The 21,702-nt window shown below is 38.7% G+C and overlaps 2 protein-coding genes across 4 annotated transcripts in view; one reads left to right on the forward strand and one right to left on the reverse strand.

Moving 5' to 3' along the window:
• The window catches only part of CERT1 (ceramide transporter 1), a 128,861-nt gene extending 125,778 nt beyond the window's left edge, over nt 1-3,083 (reverse strand). The window contains exons 1-2 of one of the 2 annotated variants that reach the window (XM_067731032.1): nt 2,983-3,083; nt 2,336-2,738 (exon numbers count right to left, since the gene is read on the reverse strand). In XM_067731032.1, coding sequence (XP_067587133.1) covers nt 2,336-2,738; nt 2,983-3,068 — 489 coding nt within the window. In that variant the 5' untranslated portion in view covers nt 3,069-3,083. Of the gene's footprint in view, nt 1-2,335; nt 2,739-2,982 lie in introns of those variants that run through there. The other variant, XM_067731031.1, reaches the window with a different exon arrangement.
• Nucleotides 2,772-21,702, forward strand: part of POLK (DNA polymerase kappa) — a 62,628-nt gene continuing 43,697 nt past the window's right edge. The window contains exons 1-2 of one of the 2 annotated variants that reach the window (XM_067731030.1): nt 2,772-3,155; nt 6,153-6,318. The gene's annotated coding sequence lies outside the window, so the exon portion shown is untranslated. The remainder of the gene's footprint in view (nt 3,156-6,152; nt 6,319-21,702) is intronic. The other variant, XM_067731028.1, reaches the window with a different exon arrangement.

The following is a 21,702-nucleotide window of genomic DNA, read 5'->3' on the forward strand; positions in this document are numbered from 1 at the left end:
ATGAGACTGACCAAGGCTTAGTTGCTCTCAAGTCCTACTAAGGCATGAATCTTTCCCCATCCACAATCTATCTTGACATTTGTTATAACCACCTAGAATTATTGTCTATTCAGTATTTTTGGAACTTATGTGCCTAAGAAGGAAGTCTGTAGAAAATATATCTATATAAAAAAAAAAACCTTTGGGCTGGTGTACAAGTTTACTCCACCACCACCATTCCAAACTCACTCCATTTGGTGGGGGGAGGAGTGGGGGGACAAAACAAATTAGTATTTGGACTTAACTACATTACTAAGCAGAAGGAAAAGAACAGAGGCTGAGTTCTAATTTTGTTTAAAATTACCAGGTGAATACAAAGGCTGAAAATATATATGTACTTTAAATTTAAAAGCATTCATTCAATAAAAAATATTATTGATTAAAAAGCTTCCAAGAAAACATATGTAACCATAAATTGTTAAATTTCAGGGAAATTTCCTTCATAGCTGTTAACAAGAACTCCCAAACTACGTTGATTCTATGTATGCAGCAACAATGAAGTTATTTACGAACCAAAGAAGTGGTCAAATACTACATTTCTATACACTTAGATATCAAGAAGATAGTCTTCCATTTTTTTGTCATAAAGTATACACTTACTACACTGCTCTGCGCAAGTGATACTCAGATACTCATATATAGTACATACTCAGAGCACTGGTGACTCCACCAATCACTACGATCCTCCTGTCCCCTCCAAAGTGATGATCAATAGTTCAAAAGTACGGCTTGTTTTGTAAAATACCTAACACTCCACAATACTAATTTGGAAGTCTGCTTCTCATTTAATGAGAAAAAAGGGGTGAAATTACCTGAATCACTGAGAAGCAAAGAGCCCATTTCATAACAGTTCCAAAGAGAAATGTATACCTATTGCACATGTTCAATATAGATTCTTAAATTACACAATACATTTAATCCAAAGAAACCCTAGGGAGCTTCACTTTACTGAAAACTTTTCACTGAAATTCCAATAATGATCACAGTATCAACACACACCATAATTTTTCTGTATGCAAATTAAAGTTAACACTCGCAAGCCTTAGTTCTGACATACTTATGCCTTTCTTAGGTCCTTTCTCAGCCTTCTAAAGACAATATAAAAGCTAGTATGAAACAATTCCACAAACAACATCCCAATGCTTAGCCAAAGTATGTATACTGGAAGCAGGGTGATTTCTTAATAGCCAGTGGCTGCACATGATCTAGGGTCTTATGACCAGCCTGATGAGAGACTGGACCTTGCTCCCCCTCTCCAAGTTAACTGCTAGCTCCAGCCATTTCTAAAAGTTTAACAGGAAGAGAGAAGGAAGTAAAAAAGACAATGTGGATCTTCTCATAGCAAAAACGTTAAAAAAAAAAAAAGAAAAATAAAAAAAACCCCAACAAACCCCAAACTATGTACTACCAAAAAAAAGATCACCCACCTTCTCTCTTAAAAAGGGCTTCATCCATTTCAATTAATTAGCTTTCAAACTCTACAAATGACTATCTGCTTTGCAAAAATTTTGGAAAAGTGGTTTTAAAAAATTTAGTAAAAGTAAGATGTCTTTTCCTTACTCTGGCCCACTGACTGTAAGAATATTTTACTATTAAATAATGCTCTTCTTCCTGGACTAAAGGTCTGTCTCCATTCTGACAAGTTTCAAGTTACTGTGAATATTTCTTGTACCTATCACCTGACTATTCAATAGCTCTTCTCTGAACTGGGGTAAAGAGTAAGGGGAAAAGTACAAAACTCCTCCTCTCATTGAGATCTTTCACTACATCCAGCCTGGCATAGTTTATCACCTCAGATTTCAGCACCAAGCCGAGTTGCTACGGCTTCTGTCTCAAAAGCAAGGTCTGCAGAAACCCCTCAACCCTATTCTACTTGGCATCTCCCGGACTAATCTCGTTTGAGAGATCTGAGGTGCACGGTTCCCATGCCCAGTCCTTCGGGTACCGCTGTTGCCCAACCCAAATTGCTATACCCGGACAGCTGTCGCTCGGGGTCCCAAGTCACGGTGCGCATCCCGCTCCCAAACAGGATCCGGGGTTGGGACAGGTCTTTCCCGGTCCCAGGCCGCCGAACCCCAGAGCAGGCGAGGAAGACAGTCCCCTTCTGCCCCCACCCCCACCCAACCCTGGCCCGGGCACTCGTGCCGCAGTACTCGGGCCCACACCCCGGCACATTCCGCAGCCCCCGCCCCGGCAGAGTCTGTGCCTCGCGCCCAGCCCCACCCCATGCCCTCAGCGGCTCGCCTCGCCGCAGGTGAGTCTGGGCAAGGGGTCTTCGGCCCCGCGGGTTGCTCACCTTGCTGAGGACCCCGCAGCGCTCCACAGGCGGCCCGGACTCCGTCTCCGGATCCTCCTCCGAGCCCGACGAGTTCCAGCTCTGGTTATCCGACATGGAGGCGCGACAGCCGAGCAGGAGACCGGCCCCCGCTCCCTGAGCTGCGCCGGCGGAGGCGCCCAGTCCCCGGGGTGAAGCGTCGGAGGATGGCGAAGGAAGGAGTGCCCGCTCGGGAGCAGGAGGGAGCTGGAGGAGGGACGAAGTGCGCCCGCCGCGCCGCCGCCGCGCCTGACACCGAGCGGACCGGGGAAGGAGGACGAGTGGCGAAGGAAGCCTGCCCTTCCAGCCGTCAGCCGCCGCCGCCGTCGTCGCCGTCGCCGTGACCCCTGCGCTCTGCCCGGCGCTGCCACCCGAACTCAGCCCCCTCGATGCCAACCTCGGGGTAAACGAAAAGGGGAGGAAGAGGGGAAAAGAAAATCTAGCTGCAGAGACCCAAGTCCACTCACACCTCCGCTACCGCCGCCATCTTCCTGCCTGGCCCACTATTTACCCTCCCCTCCCCTCTCCCCTCCCCTTCGTCCTCCCATTCTCCCCCAGCTCCCCGCCCCGTCCTCCTCCCAACGTCTGACGCGACACGCCGAGGCTCGGAGTACCCTCCCGCAACCTACCTCCTGCCCTCCCGGGTGACGCCGGGTAGAAAAGTAGGAGGAGCGGAGAAAGGAGAAGGAGGGATGGAGACGCCACTGTGCTGCATTCTGGGAAGGACGCTGCTCCGTACGCCGCGCAGCCTCCTGGGAGTTGTAGTCGCGGTCCTGAGGCAACTGGAGGGAGAGTCGCGTTGGTAAGTTTTGCCGCCTTGGGGACGAGCAAGGGGTGGGTGGGCTTCGTTTGACAGTTGCGTGACCCGTCCCCTCGGCCGCGCTTCTATCTCAGCCTAATGTGTTTATGACGAACTTATGCCGGGCTTGTGGGCCCGGACGTGAGATAACTCTGCTGAGGATGCCCGGGCTTGCCCTCCATGGCGGCTTCCCGAAAGCCCGGGAGCATCTTGCCGCTTGCCCGGACAGAAGTGTACCGGGCGCTTCCGCTTCAAGCAGGGGCCAGGGGTTTGCGACCTCTCTAATAACAAGGGCGTTTCTTTCCGTCAAACCATCTCTGCGAATTTCGAAGTCTTCCATCTCGCTCTTTAGAAGTTAGACTTCACACGACGTTTCCCTGTTTAGAAGGAAGCATTTAGTCCCTTCTCACCAGAGCAAGAGCTTTTCGTTGTTATATTTACAGAGTTTTTGTGTGGAAAGTAATTTTAAAGATGTCAGAGAATAAATGAATTTGAAGAGTTGTTAAAGTAAAATAAGAATGTGAGATGAGAGCCTGGAGTTTTCTCTTAGTTGTAAATGAGTGTTTTCCTGACACCCAAGTTAACAACAATCTCTACTGACCTGCCTTCCTCTGAAACATAGGAGGAGTTGGAATAGAAACTGTCATGTATAACAAAACCCAAAGTGCACTGATCTTATTAAGTAATAAGGGATTAGGCAATAGGAGGCTGGCTTTGCTTTAAGACTAGAATTGAATTAGTGGAAAGACGAATAGAAGATCTAACAAATATTGTTTAGTCTCTTTGCATACATTACAAGGATAACTTTTATGGGGAGAGCTATAACTTTGTAGCTTCAGTTCTTTCATCCTGTTTGCTACTTCTCCATCTCGTCAATTTCCTAATAATTGCCAACACTAAAATTACTTATTAAACCTTAGAAAGAATACCTGCTTACTGCAGGTGACAGGAGAATAGAAGTGAAATTTTGAGTCTAGGGGTAAAGGCACAGTGGCCGGAAATAGCTCTGGTAGCCAAAGAGGTCAACTTAACTGGGATCTTCAGGAAAAAAAAGGAATGATGGAAAGTGTCTCTGAGAAGTACCTATGAATCTTTCATTTTCCTAGATTTACACTTGAAAATGCTGGATCTGTTGTAAATCAGTTACAAATCATTTTTCCATTATGAAATCAAGTGACAATGCATAGTTGAAAGCCATTCAGATGAATAAAACCTTGAGATAAAGCTTTTGAAAATACTTTGTCAACATGTTAATTAAAACATAATCCAAATTTTGTCATTCAAAAAAAAACCCACTTAGCATATTTTTCCTCTTTATTGAATTAGTAAATTATGCCTTTAGAATATCAAATATTGTAGCAATTAAATTTTGCTTTGCCTTCCGATTACCTAATATAGTTGATGTCCTTTTTCTGATTCTTTTGAGCTCTAGGTTTTAAAATGTCATTAATCTCAAGGAAATGATTGTGAATTGTTGAGAACTCCACTTCATAATGCAATTTAGAATCATGGAAGCATAGTATATATTTATTTTTGTTTTATTTTAAAAATTGTTTTGGCTGCGTTGGGTCTTCGTTTCTGTGAGCAGGCTTTCTCTAGTTGCAGTGAGCGGGGGCTACTCTTCGTTATGGTGCGCGGGCTTATTGTGGTGGCTTCTCTTGTTGCGGAACATGGGCTCTAGGCATGCAGGCTTCAGTAGTTGCAGCACGCAAGCTCAGTAATTGCGGCACACGGGCCCTCGAGCGCGCGGGCTTCAGTAGTTGTGGGGCACAGGGTTAGTTGCTCCGCGGCATGTGGGATCTTCCCGGACCAGGGATCGAACCCGTGTCCACTGCACTGGCAGGCGGATTCTTAACCGCTGAGCCACCAGGGAAGTCCCTATATTTATTTTTAAATGGAACTTTCTATTGTATTTTATGCATTTCTTTTTTTAAAAAAATATTTTTTTATTTATTTAATTTTTTGGCTGCATCGGGTCTTAGTTGCGCAACACAGGCTCTTCATTGTGGCGCACGGGCTCAATAGTTGCGGCACAAGGGGTTAGTTGCCCTGTGGCATGTGGGATCTTAGTTCCCTGACCAGGGATCGAACCCACGTCCCCTGCATTGGAAGGTGGATTCTTAACCACTGGACCACCAGGGAAATCCCTTATGCATTTGTAAGTTGTGTGGCTGTAACCACCAACACTAATATGACTACAGTACCCACTTAATCAGTAGGAAGTTGTTTCATTGTATTTAAAATTAATATGAGCGAAATTGTCTTTTAAAAAATGTTTCTGTGGGACTTCCCTGGCAGTCCAGCGGTTAAGACTCCACGCTTCCACTGAAGGGGGCATGGTTTCGATCCCTGGGGTGGGGGGGAACTAAGATCCTGCATGCCCCATGGCATGGCCTAAATAAATAAATAAAAGCTATTGCCACATTGTTTCTCTATACTTACAAGACTATTTAAAAATGTTTTTAAGTACAGAAGGATTTTTGTATATTGTTCAGAATACCACATTAGAGGTTGGGATTCACTTCATTTTTGCTAATGGGAAGAAATTGCAATACAGTAGTAAAATACATGAGCTTACTCTTTATGGTCAGAGTGACAGCTTCTCAGTTTTCTCGCTAACTTAGAACCTTCCCCAACCTTCCTGTAAATATTCCATATTTTCTCTTTTAGTAGTTTTTTTTTTAACTCTTAAAACTTGAATCCACCTGGGATTTATTTTTGCGTATGGAATAAGGTAGGAATTGTTTTTTAAGGACAGCCACTTGGCCCAACATTTTATTTAATAGCCTATTCTTATGCTTATATTTATATGATACACAAAATCTACATATATCTAGGTCTGTTTCTGGACTCCATTCTTTTTCATTGATCTACTTGTCTATACCTGTGCTAATACCATACTGTTTTAATTATTTAACTTTATACTATTTTCGTATATAATACCAAAACTCTCCTGATGTTCTTTTTCATATGGATATTTTTGTATATCTTCTCTTCCAGATGAATTTTAGAACACCTTGTCAAATTATATGAAACACTCTGTTGGAATTTGGATTAAGAATGCACTTATTTTATGAAGAAAATGACATCTTTACAGTATTAACTCTTAGCCTCCGTCAGGCACTTTACATATCTGATCTAACTTATTCCCTATAAACCACATAAGGTGAGCATTGTTGGGCTCATTCTAAGGATAATGAATCTGAAGCTCAGTGCTGCTAAGTAACTTATCCAGTGCCAAATAGGTACTAAGTGTTGGACTTAGGATTTGAACACAGATCTGATTTTAAAGATCATATTCTTTTCTTTGCTTCAGAATACCTCTAAAAGTGGGAAGAATTGTGTAAATAAATAACATATCCTGTAGATGAGTATATCAGAGCAACTATGCTCTTAATTCGGCTAATGATTTTGCGCATTTCATTTACCCACTGCTTACGTCTATGCTGTCTTATTTAACCCCAATGAAGAATTTATTATTGCTATCCTATTTCTATTATTTCTATTTCTAATATTTCACATGAAGAAACTGAACCCAGAGAAGTTAAGTAACTTTCCAAAGGTCATACAGCAGTAAAGAGCATAGTTGCGGTTTGAGCCCAACTATCCTGATTGCAGCGTTCATTCTCATCCCACTAGAGTTCTTCAGTTCCTCTTCTTTCTCCCCATCTTCCACTTCACCTCATTCTCCCACCTTTTCTCTCCACAAAACACCAATCCCAAAGCCTTCATCCCTACCTCACTCTCTCACTGCAATGACACAGAAGCCAAAAACCCAGAGGTGCTGGAAGTGAGAATCTTGCAATTTTACTGATCAACAGGTAGAGGCATGGAAGGGAATACCAGTCGCGCCTCCCCCCGACTCCCACCCCGGCTGCGATGCACGGATTGTTGGATCCTAGTTCCCTGACCAGAGATGGAATCTGGGTCCTTAGCTGTGAAAGCATGGAGTCCTAACCACTGGACCACCGGGGAATTCCTGGGAATATTTCTTCTTGATGCTAGAACTGTAGTAGGAGAGGATGTCCCAAGTTGAAATTGAAGACATTGTCTAATGTTTTTAAATGATGCTATAAAAAGCCTTCGTTAGTATCTTAGCCTGCCATAACAAAATACCACAGTCTGGGTGGCTGTGGTCCCTCTTCCTCTTCTAATAAGAACACCAGCCCTATTGGATTAGGGCCCTACCATTATGGCCTCACTTAACCTTAAATATCTCCTTATAGGCCCTGTCTCCATATACAGTCCCATTGGGAGTTAGGTCCTCAAAATATGAATTTGAGGGGAACACAATTTAGTCCATAACAGAGCTTATAGGTTCTGTATTCTCACAGTATTTATTATGGTAAAGATGCATTTGGAGTTAAATAGGCCTTTTTAGCTAACCTGGGAATTTAACTGTTCTTTGTAATCTTTATAATACTGTTCCCAGCTGAAACATAACTAGTTAAAAACTGGGGATTTACATAAGAAACTTGATTTTGAAAACTTAGAGATACTAATCTATGAAATAGAGGTAATGATCTATGAGTAGCAACAGTCTAAAAACAAAAGTACAAGTGAACAAAATACAGCATATGAATAAAACAACTGATTTTTTTGCCCTATTTTAATCTCTTGAATAATAATCTGGGTGGTGAAATTATGGACCACTTGAATTTTTCTCTTTGTACCATTTTGTATGAAAAAAATATATCATGTGAGTATGTTTGTGCATGTGTATATGTATCACTTGTGAGAAGAAATGGTAATTATAAATGATATAAATTAAAGATTAATCTCTTTACACACAGTGTTCTAAATTGATTTTCAACTTAGAGTTGTTAATGTCCCTGTTTTTCCATACATTTTCCTCTTTACCATCAAGAGAATTGATGATTACAGGATTTCTTTAAAAGGCCCCATCATTGTCTTCAGAGTTATTTTCCCCAAGCTGCTGACCCCTATCCTTCACATTTTGATACATACGTAATGACAGTTATGTCACAACTGCTGTCTCACTGACAAGGATTATATGAAGCATCCCGATTTTTTAAATGAAAAAAATGTGTGTTCTTGAAGCAGTGAAATATGGTACAGTCGGCCTTCCCTATCTATGGGTTCCGCATACTCGGATTCAACCAACCTTAGGTCAAAAATATCCAGAAAAAAAAAAAATTCTAGAAAGCTCCAAAAAGCAAAAGTCGAATTTCCTGCCCACCAGCAACTATTTACACAGCATTTACATTGTATTAGGTGTTATAAGTAGCCTAGAGATGATTTAAAGTATACAGGAGGCTATGCATAAGTTATAGGCAAATACTGCACTATTTTACATAGAGGTCCTGAGTATTCATGGATTTTGGTATCCGCAGGGGGTCCTGTAACCAATCCCTTGTGGATACTGAGGGAGGACTGTACTTGGTTTTTTAAGCATTCCCCCTTCTTTTTTCCCCCCTAAGAGCACTATTTGTAATTTTTAGAATATAAACATATAGAGACAGTCCCCTACTTAAAATGATTCAATTTAGTATTTTTCGACTTTATGATAGTGCAAAAGCAACACACATTCAATAGAAACCATACTTTGAATTTTGAAATTTGATCTTTTCTCAGGCTAGCAACATGTGACATGATACTCTCTTGTGATGCTGGGCAGTGGAAGCAAGCCACATGATCATGAGGGCTTAACAACCATTCTGTACCCATATACTTTTCGCTTTCAGTACAGTACTCAGTAAATTACATGTTCTGCTTTTCGCTTTCAGTACAGTACTCAGTAAATTGCATGAGCTATTTAACATTTTATTATAAAATAGGGTTTGTATTGGATAATTTTGCCCAACTATAGGCTATTGTAAGTGTTCTGAGTACATTTAAGGTGGGCTAGGCTAAGCTATGATGTTCAGTAGATGTATTAAATACTTTTCCTACCTAAAGGTATTTTCAGCTTATGATGGGTTTATTGGGACATAACCCCATCATAAGTCAAGGAAGGTCTGTGTGTGTGATGGGGGGGACACTCTACCATTGTACAAATTGCATTTTTAATTTAACAGTATATTGTGAACATCTATTTCGTAGCCTTTTTTGTTGTTGTTGTTGTTGTTGCGGTACGCGGGCCTCTCACTGTTGTGGCCTCTCCCGTCGCGGAGCACAGGCTCCAGACGCGCAGGCTCAGCGGCCATGGCTCACGGGCCCAGCCGCTCCGCGGCATGTGGGATCTTCGCGGACCGGGGCACGAACCCGTGTTCCCTGCATCGGCAGGCGGACTCTCAACCACTGCGCCACCAGGGAAGCCCCGTAGCGTTTGTTTTAATGACTGCATAGAATTCCTTTTTTGATGGGCAATCAACATTTTTCATGTTTTGCTATTACAAAAACGCTATAAAGAAACACTAGTTTAACTTTATTTTTGTGCACTTGTCTAGCTCTTTTTGGGGGGTAAATTCCCAATAGTGGGCTGCTCAAACAGAGAATATTTTACAGTGGGAGACTATCAAATTGTCCTCGAAAAAGTTTGCATTAGTTTACGCTGCCCAGTAGTGTGTCTGAGTCCTTCCTCCCCGCCCTCCCACCACCCCGCCCTGCCCCAATACTTGAAGACAAAGGATGGTGGTAGGATAGCATTTGAGCGAGCTATTGGAAGGAGATAATGGTAGGAGGTTACAATTTCAGAATGAACCACATTGGAATACTTTTATCGGTGTTTATTTTGGTTGACCAGTTGGATATTATACTATTATTGATCTTATCAAGGCTCTTTGACTAAAGGAATCAGAAATATGTTTGGGGTAGCTCAAATAAGAGATGTTATTGTAGAGATCTCTGAATCCTCAGCTGGGCCTCGTACACGTATTTCAATACTTGGAAAATGAGGATTTGGTGTTTTTCTATTCATCTCTGGGACTTCATGATATCTTTCATCTCTATGTTCTTGTGTTCTCAATCTCAGTTTATTTGTCTCTTCAAATTTCATCTTGCATGTTGTCCAACTTGTTTTAACTACCTGTCAGTTTCAGAGCTCTCTCAATGTCTCTCAGTTCAGATTCTTAAAAGAAATAGGTAGTTGGCCAGCCAGTGCTCTACTCAGCTCTTCCCAAAAGTGTGGAATGTAAGTCTACTTCTTCTGTGGTTTGTTGGGAGTGGGAGGCCAACTGGAAACAATAGGCATATCTAGTATATATAATTTGCATTATATTCTAACTGTAGTGGTAAGAAAAGGGGCATTCTGAGGAGAAAAAATTATGTAACATATGTGAAAATCTCATTGTCAAGCACCACACAGATATTAATTCTTTTCAAAGGCATAAGCACAGACTAGCACATGATAAATGGTTAATATGTGCAGTATTAGACTGCATATATTATTTTGTTCCACTAAAACATGAGTTTAAAATTTTTATCCACTTTTTTTCTAATTTTAGTCCCCAGAGTAGTGCTCAGCACATAGAAGGCAGTCAATATAATTAATGTATTTTACCTTATCTTTCAGTTAATAATTTAATTCAACAAGCATCTAATATGCAGGATATTATGCTGACTACTGTGGGTAGTTTTTGTTGTTGTTATAAATTTATTTATTTTATTTATTTTTGGCTGCGTTGGATCTTTGTTGCTGCACGTGGGCTTTCTCTAGTTGCGTCGAGCAGGGGCTACTCTTCGTTGCGGTGCACAGGCTTCTCATTGCGGTGGCTTCTCTTGTTGCGGAGCATGCGCTCTAGGTGCGTGGGCTTCAGTGGTTGTGGCTCGCGGGATCTAGAGCGCAGGCTCAGTAGCTGTGGCGCACGGGCTTAGTTGCTCCGCGGCGTGTGGGATCTTCCCGGACCAGGGCTCTAACGCGTGTCCCCTGCATTGGCAGGTGGATTCTTAACCACTGCGCCACCAGGGAAGCCCTGTGGGTAGTTTTAAAATAGTGACAGATAAAAAAAAGAGCGAGGGTTGTGGGGGTCTGCATTCAAGGAGATTAGAACAGAAAACAAGATAAGAAAGGTATACATGTAACTATAGTATTTTGTAAGTTAAAAGCAGGTAACTTTTACTCCTACCACCTGACAGTGATAAATCCTGTTCTCTAATCGTGTTATCTAATCCTACTTCTACTGGATCTCTGTAGGCCACCTGCTCCAGGTCTTTTTAGTGAAGACAATGGTTATTTGGAATTTTAAAGAAAAAAGGATTGTCCTCGTTTGCTGATCTCTTTCCACCAAGTTATCATGTAAACTGTTTAATGAGTCTTGTCACATTAGAAATATTATAAATTGGTAGATCTTTTTATGGCTTATAACTCTGTGTGTGACATTCAGCATGTCCCCTAAATGAAGTTCAGAAGTTTAAAAGATTTAAGAGCTCCTCTGCAAGCCTTTTCCAGTTTAGCCTATACTACTTGCCCTTTTGAATGCTTTTTTTTTCCTTTTCCTGTTTTGGCTATTAATCAATCATATTAGCCTGTTAGGCTTAGTGTTCCTGTCAGGCCTATTAAAGAATCGTGTAGTTTCTGCCACTATGGTGATTCTCCCTGAGTTCAGAGTGAGCAAGCAGACAGTCCCTGGGTGAATCCTAGGGCTTCATCCTTAATCACCGTATGGCTTTGGTTGTGTATTAAATAAATGCTAAGTTAATAAATGGCATTAGTATAACCAGTCTTTTTATTACTATGTATATCCCAATTGTTGTGGTGTTATATGCATTTGTAAAATGATATTTACATAAGTATATCGAAGTGGATATTCATTTATGTAAAATGTGAATGCGTCTATGTCCATTTCTGATAATGTAAGCACCAGTTTCAGAAATATTAGGGGCTACAAGAAACTTGCATGTATTCATCTTTTATGACATTGTACAGAATTCTTTTGTGATATCTTTGTGAGTGTATTCAAATAAGGAGGTCGTATACAAACCTGTAAAGTGAATGTAGGAATATTGAGGGCATTGCTCCCCTATGTATCTTAAACTTTTGAGTTGGTGCAAAAAAATGATTGCATTTTACCTGTCAATAGTCAACATCTGGCCTGCCTATCTCCCAAATTAGTGATTTTCTCTTAGACTTAGATGTTTACAGGTATATTCATATCCAGTGTAAGTAACCCAAGTGTACCAGTCTATGAATTAACTTAATTAAAGGATCTGTCAAGTTTTTAAAATAGTTGAACAAATTTTCCGGTTGCTGAGAAAAATACCAAAAGCCGATCATAAAATCTAGTTGAGTAAAAGGAGCCTTGTAGTTAATCTGACCAGTTTATGTGCATTCTTTATGTATGAATGGTCCCCACAGCCAGACAGCTGCAGAATTTCTCTCCTTCCTATATATGCTGGTACTATTTTTTTTTCCTCATTCTTCCCCTTCCCCTGCATTACTGTTGTTTATATGTGTTGTGCATTACTATTGTCTGTTACTATTTTTCTTCCTTTTCTGTTCTTCCTCTACTGTAGCAGTCATTGGCAGTAGTGATGGGAAAAGCAGAGGAGGGAGTAGGTGAGAAATAGTGAGAAGCTAGAAGTAAAAGCTGTAATAGAACCTTCATAACATGCTTTCCATCCTGTTGTAATTGACTTATAGGAATAGTGAAAATTATGTTATGCCCATTCTTAATTCTTACTTCGATCCTTTTTCCCACCTCACTAGCTCAAGAGCCCCGAAAATTCTCACCATTTTCCCCAGCCCTGTGACTGCTCCTCATATCTTGGTTTCAAATATAGGCTTGATGTCCTTTTACTATATCCCAGTCTCATATTTTTTTCCTCAATTATGATTCTAAATGATTAGTAGCACTAAGTTAGGTTATCCCTGTTGTGATGATGGATATTTAACTAGGCATTGCCAATATTTACCTTGCTTACTTTCTTTTTCTAACTACCCACACTCCATTTGGATTGGAAGACTTTGTTTTATTGACATCAATTATTATTATTATATTATGTTCATACTGCTAGGACTTGCCTGTTACTCTGATCCTTAAGGTGAGTTTGCATATATATCTTAGACTCCCTTGTGTGTTGATTTTTACCATTTAACTCTCCAAGGACAACTTTATTTGAGGGGGGAGGGGGAGGTTCTCATTGATACCTTAATACACTGCATACAGCTACTTAGGAATAAGTCACATCTCATGGACAGTTCTACATTCAGCATTAAGACTGATTTCAGAAACAGAATTTCGAAGAGCATGTAGGCTATCCTTTTGTCCTGTTTCCTGTTGTTCAGAGGAAAGCCAAGTCAGGCATGTTCTAAGCAGAATTATTCTTTCTTACTGTTGAATAAAATTGAAATTGTATTTCATTATCTTTTATTTATATCTATTTGGTTTTGTGGGTTAAAAACTTGTTAGGGGTAGTTGTCATTTAATAGGTTTCACTATAACAGTAAAAAATACTTTAGTCTAAAAAGTACATAGTGTACATATGTAATAGATGAACAGGGATATTAGTGTGCACTCTCTGCATGTATACATTTTCTTTCTGTTTTTCTCCCCAAGCTTTTGAGTCTCTAACTTTTAATGTCTTTTCATTACATTGAGAAATTACATTGAAAAATTATTTTGTTAATATGTTAAAGCCATACTATATAGAGCATTGTGGTATTCTTAAGTACTGGTAGAATCCTCATGATAGTTATTTTGTAAATGTGTTTGCTTTCTGTTTTTCTCCCCACCCCTTTCATTGTTTCACTTTTACTGTAATTTCAGGTCCTCTTCTCAGTCAAGTAAGGTGAAAAATATTATTATGGAATATGCATGCTGTTATGGTGATATAGTTTATTAATATACAGTTATCTTCATCTTCATTTAAAGTATTTATTAAAGAACTTGCTATATGATGATCCTGATTAAGGTGCTGTAAAAATGAGATATATACGACATCTTTCATAGATTCATTATTTTCTAGCATACAGAAATGTATGTCTAAGAATGTAGACAATAATGCTAGACTTTCAAAATATAGACAAAAATAAGTAATAAAACTATTGATATGTTTTTAACAGTTACATTATTATTAAAGAGCAAGTAAAGCTTTAAAATTACCTGTCACATAGTGAGTGTTCAGTATATATGGATTAATGGAATAAGTTTAGTTGGTTGATGATTGAAGGGAAGTTGTAGGAATTGCAATTAACAAGGCCCAGGAGAAAAATCACTAAGCACCGTTAAAATTCATGAGAAACTAAAGAACCAAATTCTATAGTTTAATAAATTATTCTAGCTCAGTGTTTTGCAAGGGTTTTTTAATTTATGCTCCTTTCACAAACCTTCCTTTAATGTTAGTTGATGCTTCAAAACAAATTTAGTATCACTAAAACCAAATCATTATTACCCCCCCACTTATAGCATATAACCCTGAAAGAGATCATCTCATCAAGAATAATTATTTTTGCTAATTTAATATAAATTCCAGATCCTTTGTTATCAGGTGCTCTTCTATGTCATGTCTATTTAAATGTATTTTCATAACTATGTTAGTAATAATTTACAAATAGGTTGTTAATTTTTAAAACCAAAGTTCTTTTAACAGAGTATAATCTGAACAAAAGTCAGATACTTATGGAGTTTTTTATTTATTAGGGTGGGGGGGAGGCATGTGGATATATTTTAAATCATTTTGGGTTAACTACTACAAAATCACAACTTCTTACTAATTTTTTTTTCTATGATTGGCAGATTTTCTGGATGTTTAATTTAATTTTTTGTTTCTGGTTTTCAGGCATGTATAAGACCAGGAAGAAAACATAATAATAATGATTTTTAGAGCCTGACTTCTTATGGAAACCATCTTTTAAAATTCATCAATAGTAAACAATTGTCAGCTGAAAACTGTTAGTTCAGTCTTGGAGTTGGTAACAATTTCAGTATATATCAGTGTTCACACAGGTATTTCTAAGGAATCAGGAGAACCAAAGAAATGAAGGTTATTATTAACTTTTCCTTTTCTTTAGGCTACCTATTCTTTTACTTTAGTGATAGAATATATATGAAGAAATTATAAGAGAGCTGTACAGCATTTGTAGAACAAAGATTTAAGGAAAAGTTTGAGATTTCATGTGAAAGGGTTACGTTGCTAAAAATATTTTAAACTCCTGCCGTAGACTGTTAGAGCTATGAGAAGTTTAAGAAATCAGTAGTGAATCAAGATTAGGGCTCAGAAAAAATTGGAGCCATTTGGCAGAGGAAGTAATTGAAATGATCATTTTCCCAGGACAGGAAAATAAAATATCCTGTACAACTCTTTCTGACCTTATTAAATATTTTCCTTCTAATAATATAGGAGATAGTATAGTGATAATATAATAGTTGAAATTTCCTACTAGTGGTGTAACCTTCCCTTATTATCCTGGCTTCTTATGCAATTCTATATTAAAATGGTAACATTTGAGATTGTAGAATTTTAAAAGTTATTACAGTACCCAAAATGGTACCACAAGAGAATCTTTTCCTCCTTTTCTAAGACCATATGTATTCAACTATCCCTTAAGGTTTGTGTGCTTTACTATATACCTCAACTAAAACAATTAATCTGTTTGGTACCACGTCTACAAAAGTAAATATTTTTGCTGACTTGATCTAATACCCAACGAAAGAACCTCTTGGCCTACCTCCTTTGTGTGAGTATAAACAAAGTTTTCCTTGTTAAAGAACCTGGAAGACTTTTTACAAAATATGCAACTCATCATCAGAATAGGAATGTATAAACTGAGCTTTGGGAATTTACCTTTGAACTGATTTTTTTTTTTTTTTTTTTTTTTTTGGCCACACCACGCAGCATGTGGGCTCTTAGTTCTCCAACCAGGGATCAAACCTGTGCCCCCTGCATTGGAAGTGTGGAGCCTTAACCACTGGACTGCCAAGGAAGTCCCTGAACTGATGTTTAGTTAATGTGTTTTGTATCAGGATATATTTCATTCTGTACTAAGAAGCAGATAATTTCAATTTATTATTCTCTAAGTGCGAATGTTATACATCTGTAGGATTATGTAGAGTGTAGGGTTTTTGACTGCCTTCTGTCTCATTCATCTTTGAAATAAATTAAATTAATAGGCAACTCAGGAAGGAAAAAGACAATTGAAGAGAATATATGCATGGTTCTCTCTTAAAGAATAGACCTTAAATCCTTGGTGAAAGGTTGAGGGTTTTTTTGGCCAAGCCATGTGGCTTATGGGATCTTAGTTCCTGAACCAGGGATTGAACCCAGGGGACAGCAGTGAAAGCGCCAAGTCCTAACCACTGGACCGCCAGGGAACTCCCAACTTAAGTTTTCTTTTAGCATACATCCCCTTGGTTTAAGATCTGTGGGGTTACATAATTTCTGTTATTTCTCTCAGTGATACATATAAATTTTTAAATATTGCAGATAATCCTATCTCAAATAATTTTGAAATTTTTGTACATCTTATTTTGCAAAGATATAAAAAACTAAAGCTAAAAATACAGAGGTGCCTCTGTGCTTTAATTCCCATCATATAGAAATTGTAGAGACTTCCCTGGTGGCAAGTGGCTAAGAATCCGCCTGCCAACGCAGGGGATACAGGTTCAAGCCCTGGTCCAGGAAGATCCCATGTGCCGCGGAGCAACTAAGCCCGTGTGCCACAACTACTGAGCCTGGGCTCTAGAGCCTGCGAGCCACAACTACTGAGCCCGTGTGCCACGGCTACTGAAGTCTGTGCATCTATAGCCCATGCTCCACAGCAAGAGAAGCTACCGCAATGAGAAGCCCGTGTGACGCAACGAAGAGTAGCCGCCGCTCACTGCAACTAGAGAAAGCCTGTGCACAGCAATGAAGACCCAACACAGCTAAAAATAAATTAAATAAATAAATTTATTTTTTAAATGTTAATTTCTTTAAAAAATTGTAGGCATGCAGTTTGAGTATATATGTACATATATGTGTGTGTAAAATAATTGGAGAGGAACATGTTAACAAATTAATCTGTTAAAGTCTTGGGGTTGTGATTTTTTAATTTTTTTGAAAATTTAAAAAACTTTTTTATAAGAAATGAGAAAGAAAACTTTAGGTCAGGCATTAATTTGGAAATTACTACATTAAAATTAGAGTAATATTCTTAATTTGATACATTCACTGTATGTAAGTGTAGATTGTAAAAAGAACATTTAATCACAGTCTGAAGTTTTGTACTGGGTGCTTAATCTGTTCAGACATTAAATATTTGAACATTTGAGGGATTTAAAAATAATATTTGTTCTTAAGACATATAAAGGTTTTCTGGGGGGGCTGGTTATTGAGTTTGGTTATTTACAGTATGTTAGAAATAGGAAGCAAGCTCTGTCTAGGACCCTACTATAGTTTAGTTTTCCCTCCTCCTCTTTCCCCTCTTCCTTCCCCTCCTGCTTGATCCTCTCCTTCTCTCTCTCTGTTACCCTTAGTATATTTTACCTGTTTCCTGGTAGATTAATTCCAGGTGACTTTGGTCAATATGCTAAGCACTTTTGATACTGTTTACATAGTTTTGTGTGGTTTTTATACGGAGGAGGAACCCTACCACAGAAAACTTCTTTCTTAGAATTCCTTCTGAAAAATTCTAATTTTCCTTTCTTACTATCACCAAAACAGAGGTTGCCCTTACATTTTTAAACTGGTAACCAGAATAGTCTGTGGTAGAATCAGACTGGAAGAATTTGAATATTTTCAGAGAAAATGTGCTTTTAAACCAATATGCTAAACCACAGGAACCCAGAGTTCTTTCCTTTGAGCTGTGCATTACTGTTTGTGCAGCTTCTGAATTGAAGTTAACAGACTGTATTCTGTAATATTGAACTATAAAAATGTTTGACTATTCTCTTTCTCAAAAAAATTTTTTGTTTGTAAGTCACAGTTATATCCATTCATAGACCTTGGGACTATATATGTGACTATATGTGAGTGCACAGTAATCGTAGGATAAATACTTCTTTGGAAGCAAAACAAAATTCATCTATATGATCTGTGAACATTAGCTTTTTCTCAAGGATGCTCACAGTGTACCCTGTTCCCTTTTAGAGTCTCTTTATCTTAAAGAGCGAAGTAAGAAAAGTAGGACTAGTGATTTTCACAGCTCTGGAAATTTGACTTAGCTTTAATAATAATAATAAATAATAAGTATTGATTGTGAGTTTATCATGTACCAGACATCATACTAGGCACTTCCATTATATGCTGTCTGTACAAAGCCATTTGAAGTAGTACTAAATCTCACTTCCCAGAAAAATATGGAATTTATCATACTTTGTTATATTACGTGATCATCTCTGCTAGAAGCTCCCCCTTTCAATTTGTGGACTTCTAGATAAAGAAACTCAGAGCTAATGGGAAGAATACAGATAACCAGTGCTAATGAGAAATTTTAGAAATTTGAAAGTAACAGAAATACTAACCAATAACAACAAAAGCAGACTCACCATAGTAACACAAATGATAGTACCAAAAGGAACTCATAGAGATCCAAGTATACTAAAAGTTAGTATGTTGTTTATTACCTTTGTCCATTGATTTTTCTTAGATTTAGATATAATTGAAAAATATTAATCAAACAAATTAGATTTAACAAAGTAACTTAATTTCCCAAAGTAGAAATACCAGCTAGAATTTTTTAATATTAATGGAGCCTAGCAAGCATTCTAATATGTAAATTCAAAATATTCTTATATTATAATAGAAGTCCTGAAAGCTTTAATAAACCAATTTAACCATGAAATTTCATAGGAAAATAAGGCTCATAAATTCAAAAGTGGTTAAGCTCATATACTTGTCCTTACATATGTAATATTGAAATAAGAGAAAACAAAGTATTTTTAAATTAACTTCAGAAAAGCAGTTTTTCTCCCAATCTTTTAATGTGATTATGTGAACTTGCTATGTGAATAAAAGAATGAGAAAATGATATAAACTGAGTTTGATGATTTAACAAATGTTTATTGACCACCTACTCTGTGCCAAGCACTGTTTGAGGCATTTGGTATACATCAGTGGGGGAAAAAGTTCCCTGCCCTCATGGAACTTACATTTTCACAGGAGAGGTAGACAATAAACATAATAAGTAAGTAAACTATGAAAAGCAGTGGGGCATTGGAAAGAGGGTGTTGTAGGAGGGATAATCAGGCTACAATTTTAAATAGGGACGTCAGGATATGCCCTTATTAAGAAGGTGACATTTAAGCCAAGACTTGAAGGAGATAAGGGGGTTTAGACAAGAGGATATCTGGCCAAAGAACCCTCGAGGAGGAAGGAACAGCCAGTGCAAAAGGCCTCCAGGTCAGAGTGTGCCTCGCTGATTTGAGGAACAGCAAAGTTGGAAAGCAGTGAGCAAGGGGGAGAGTATTAGGTATGAGGGTAGACAGGTAACAGGTAATAGGGATACAGATTCTGTAAAGATTTGGGGTTTTATACTGGAGTGAGATGAGGTGCCATTGTACAGTTTTTATTAGAGGAGTGATATGACCTAACTCATGATTTAGAAGAATCAGTTGGGCTACTGTGTTGATAATTGACTATAGGAGGGCAAGGGTAGGAACAGAGACTATTTAAGATTATTGCTATTGCAATAATCCAGGCAAGAAATAATGGTGGTTCAGACTAGTGTGAAAGCAGTGAAAATAGTGAGAGGAGGTTACATTCAGGGTGCATTTTGAAAGTAGAGCCCACAGGATTTCCTGACAGTTTGGATGTGGGGTGTGATAAAGAGGAGAGTCAAGAATCACTACAAGGTGTTTTGCATGAGCAATTGGAGGGGATTAGAGTTGCCCTCAACTGAGATGAGGAAGGCTGAAATTAGAGCTGGTTTGGGGGATGGAGGCAGATGAGAAGGTCAATTTCAGACTTGCTAAATTTGAGATGTCAGGCAGGCATTTGGACTAGAGCTGTAAACTTGCAAGTCATTAGCATGTAGATGATAGTAAGTCTGTGCCCATGAAACTGGATATATGTTACCTGGTGATGGGGCATCAACAAGGCAGCAAGGTGGGAATTTCCTGGCGGTTCAGTGGTTAGGGCTCCGGGCTCTCACTGCCAAGGGCCCAGGTTTGATCCCTGGTCGGGGAACTAATATCCCCACAAGCCACTCAGTGCGGCCAAAAAAAAAAAAAAGGCAGCAAGGTAATGAAAACTAACTTTACCTATCTCACAACTTTGCCTGGCGCCAGTATTGCTGGTAGCCCAGTTCTTCTCGCCAATTAAGGACCAAAACCAATTCTCAGAGTTTTGGGGCTAAGTAATATACTATATGTGAAGTAGTAGGCATTCAATAATTGTTTCTTTTCCTTTCGTACATTTTAACATTTAAAGGACAAGGCAGCTTAAATGTAGGATGTCTGTATTTAGCCTCTTCCCTCTTCAGTAGTGTTGGTTTGGGGAAATTATGAATGAATTACATTCACCTGTTTTACTAGAAAATGATAAATTATTGGATTACTAAAGCATAAGGCAAAATACAGGATAATATTAGGCTGAATGTGAAAGCTGAAGAGAAAAAAATTCAAATGATAAGAACAGAAAATCAACCTATATTCCCTTAGGTACCTAGAAACAACATCACTAGTGGTTCCAATACTTTAGGACACACTGGAATTATCTGGGCATCTCTTAAAAATACTGGTATCTGGCTCCTACTCCCAGAATTTCTGATTTATTTGGTATGGGATACAACCTGGCCATCTGGAGTTTTAAGGTCCCTCCAGACATCCCTCTAATGTGTCACAAAGTTTGAGAACTACTGTGTTATACACTTTTTTTGTTCTAATGGAACTGTCACTAATAATCACAGTATTCAAATTTCCTTCCATAATTTATTTTATTCTTTGCTGGTGTCAAAAATGGAAGCAGCTATCAAGAAAAGGTCCTCTTGAGGTCATTATGCTAAGTGAAATAAGTCAGAGAAATTCAGATACCATATGACCTCACTTATATGTGGAATCTAAAAACAAAAACAAAAACCAACTCACAGAGAACAGATTGGTGGTTGCCAGTGGCAGGGATGGGGTGTGGATGGGAGGGGTAAGGGGTAGGGGGATGGGGGAAATAGGTAAAGGGAATCAAAAGGTATAAACTTTCAATTATAAAATAAGTCATGGAGATGTACAGCTTGGTGACTATAGTTAATACTGTATTGTATACTTGAAAGTTGCTAAGAGTGTAGATCTTAAAAGTTCTCATCACACGAAAAAAAACCCAACTATATATGGTGATGGATGTTAAATAGAAAGAAAAGAAAAGAAGGGAAGGGAAGAGGAGGGGAGCGGTGGGGAGGGAAGGTCCTCAAGGCAGAGTAGAATAAGTGAACCCTCTGTAAATCATGCAAATGAGAAATCACTGCCATAATTTGTTGTAGATTCATGGCAGATATTCACCTGGCCATTTATTTGTAGTATAAGTGAAGCCCAAATTGGAGGTAGCTGTGATGTCATGGTAGCTGCTTTAGACTTGGAGTAAGAAGACTTGGATTGAAATCCTAGTTCTTTTGCATATTATCAGATAATTATCATAATTGCTTATTATCAATTATTATCATAATTACCCATTGTGGTGGGCAATTCATTTAACCTTCCTGAAATTCAAATTTCTTTCTCCCTAACATGAGAATGAGCAAGTC

Source organism: Pseudorca crassidens, chromosome 3, assembly GCF_039906515.1.
Source record: "Pseudorca crassidens isolate mPseCra1 chromosome 3, mPseCra1.hap1, whole genome shotgun sequence".
Lineage (NCBI taxonomy): Eukaryota > Metazoa > Chordata > Mammalia > Artiodactyla > Delphinidae > Pseudorca > Pseudorca crassidens.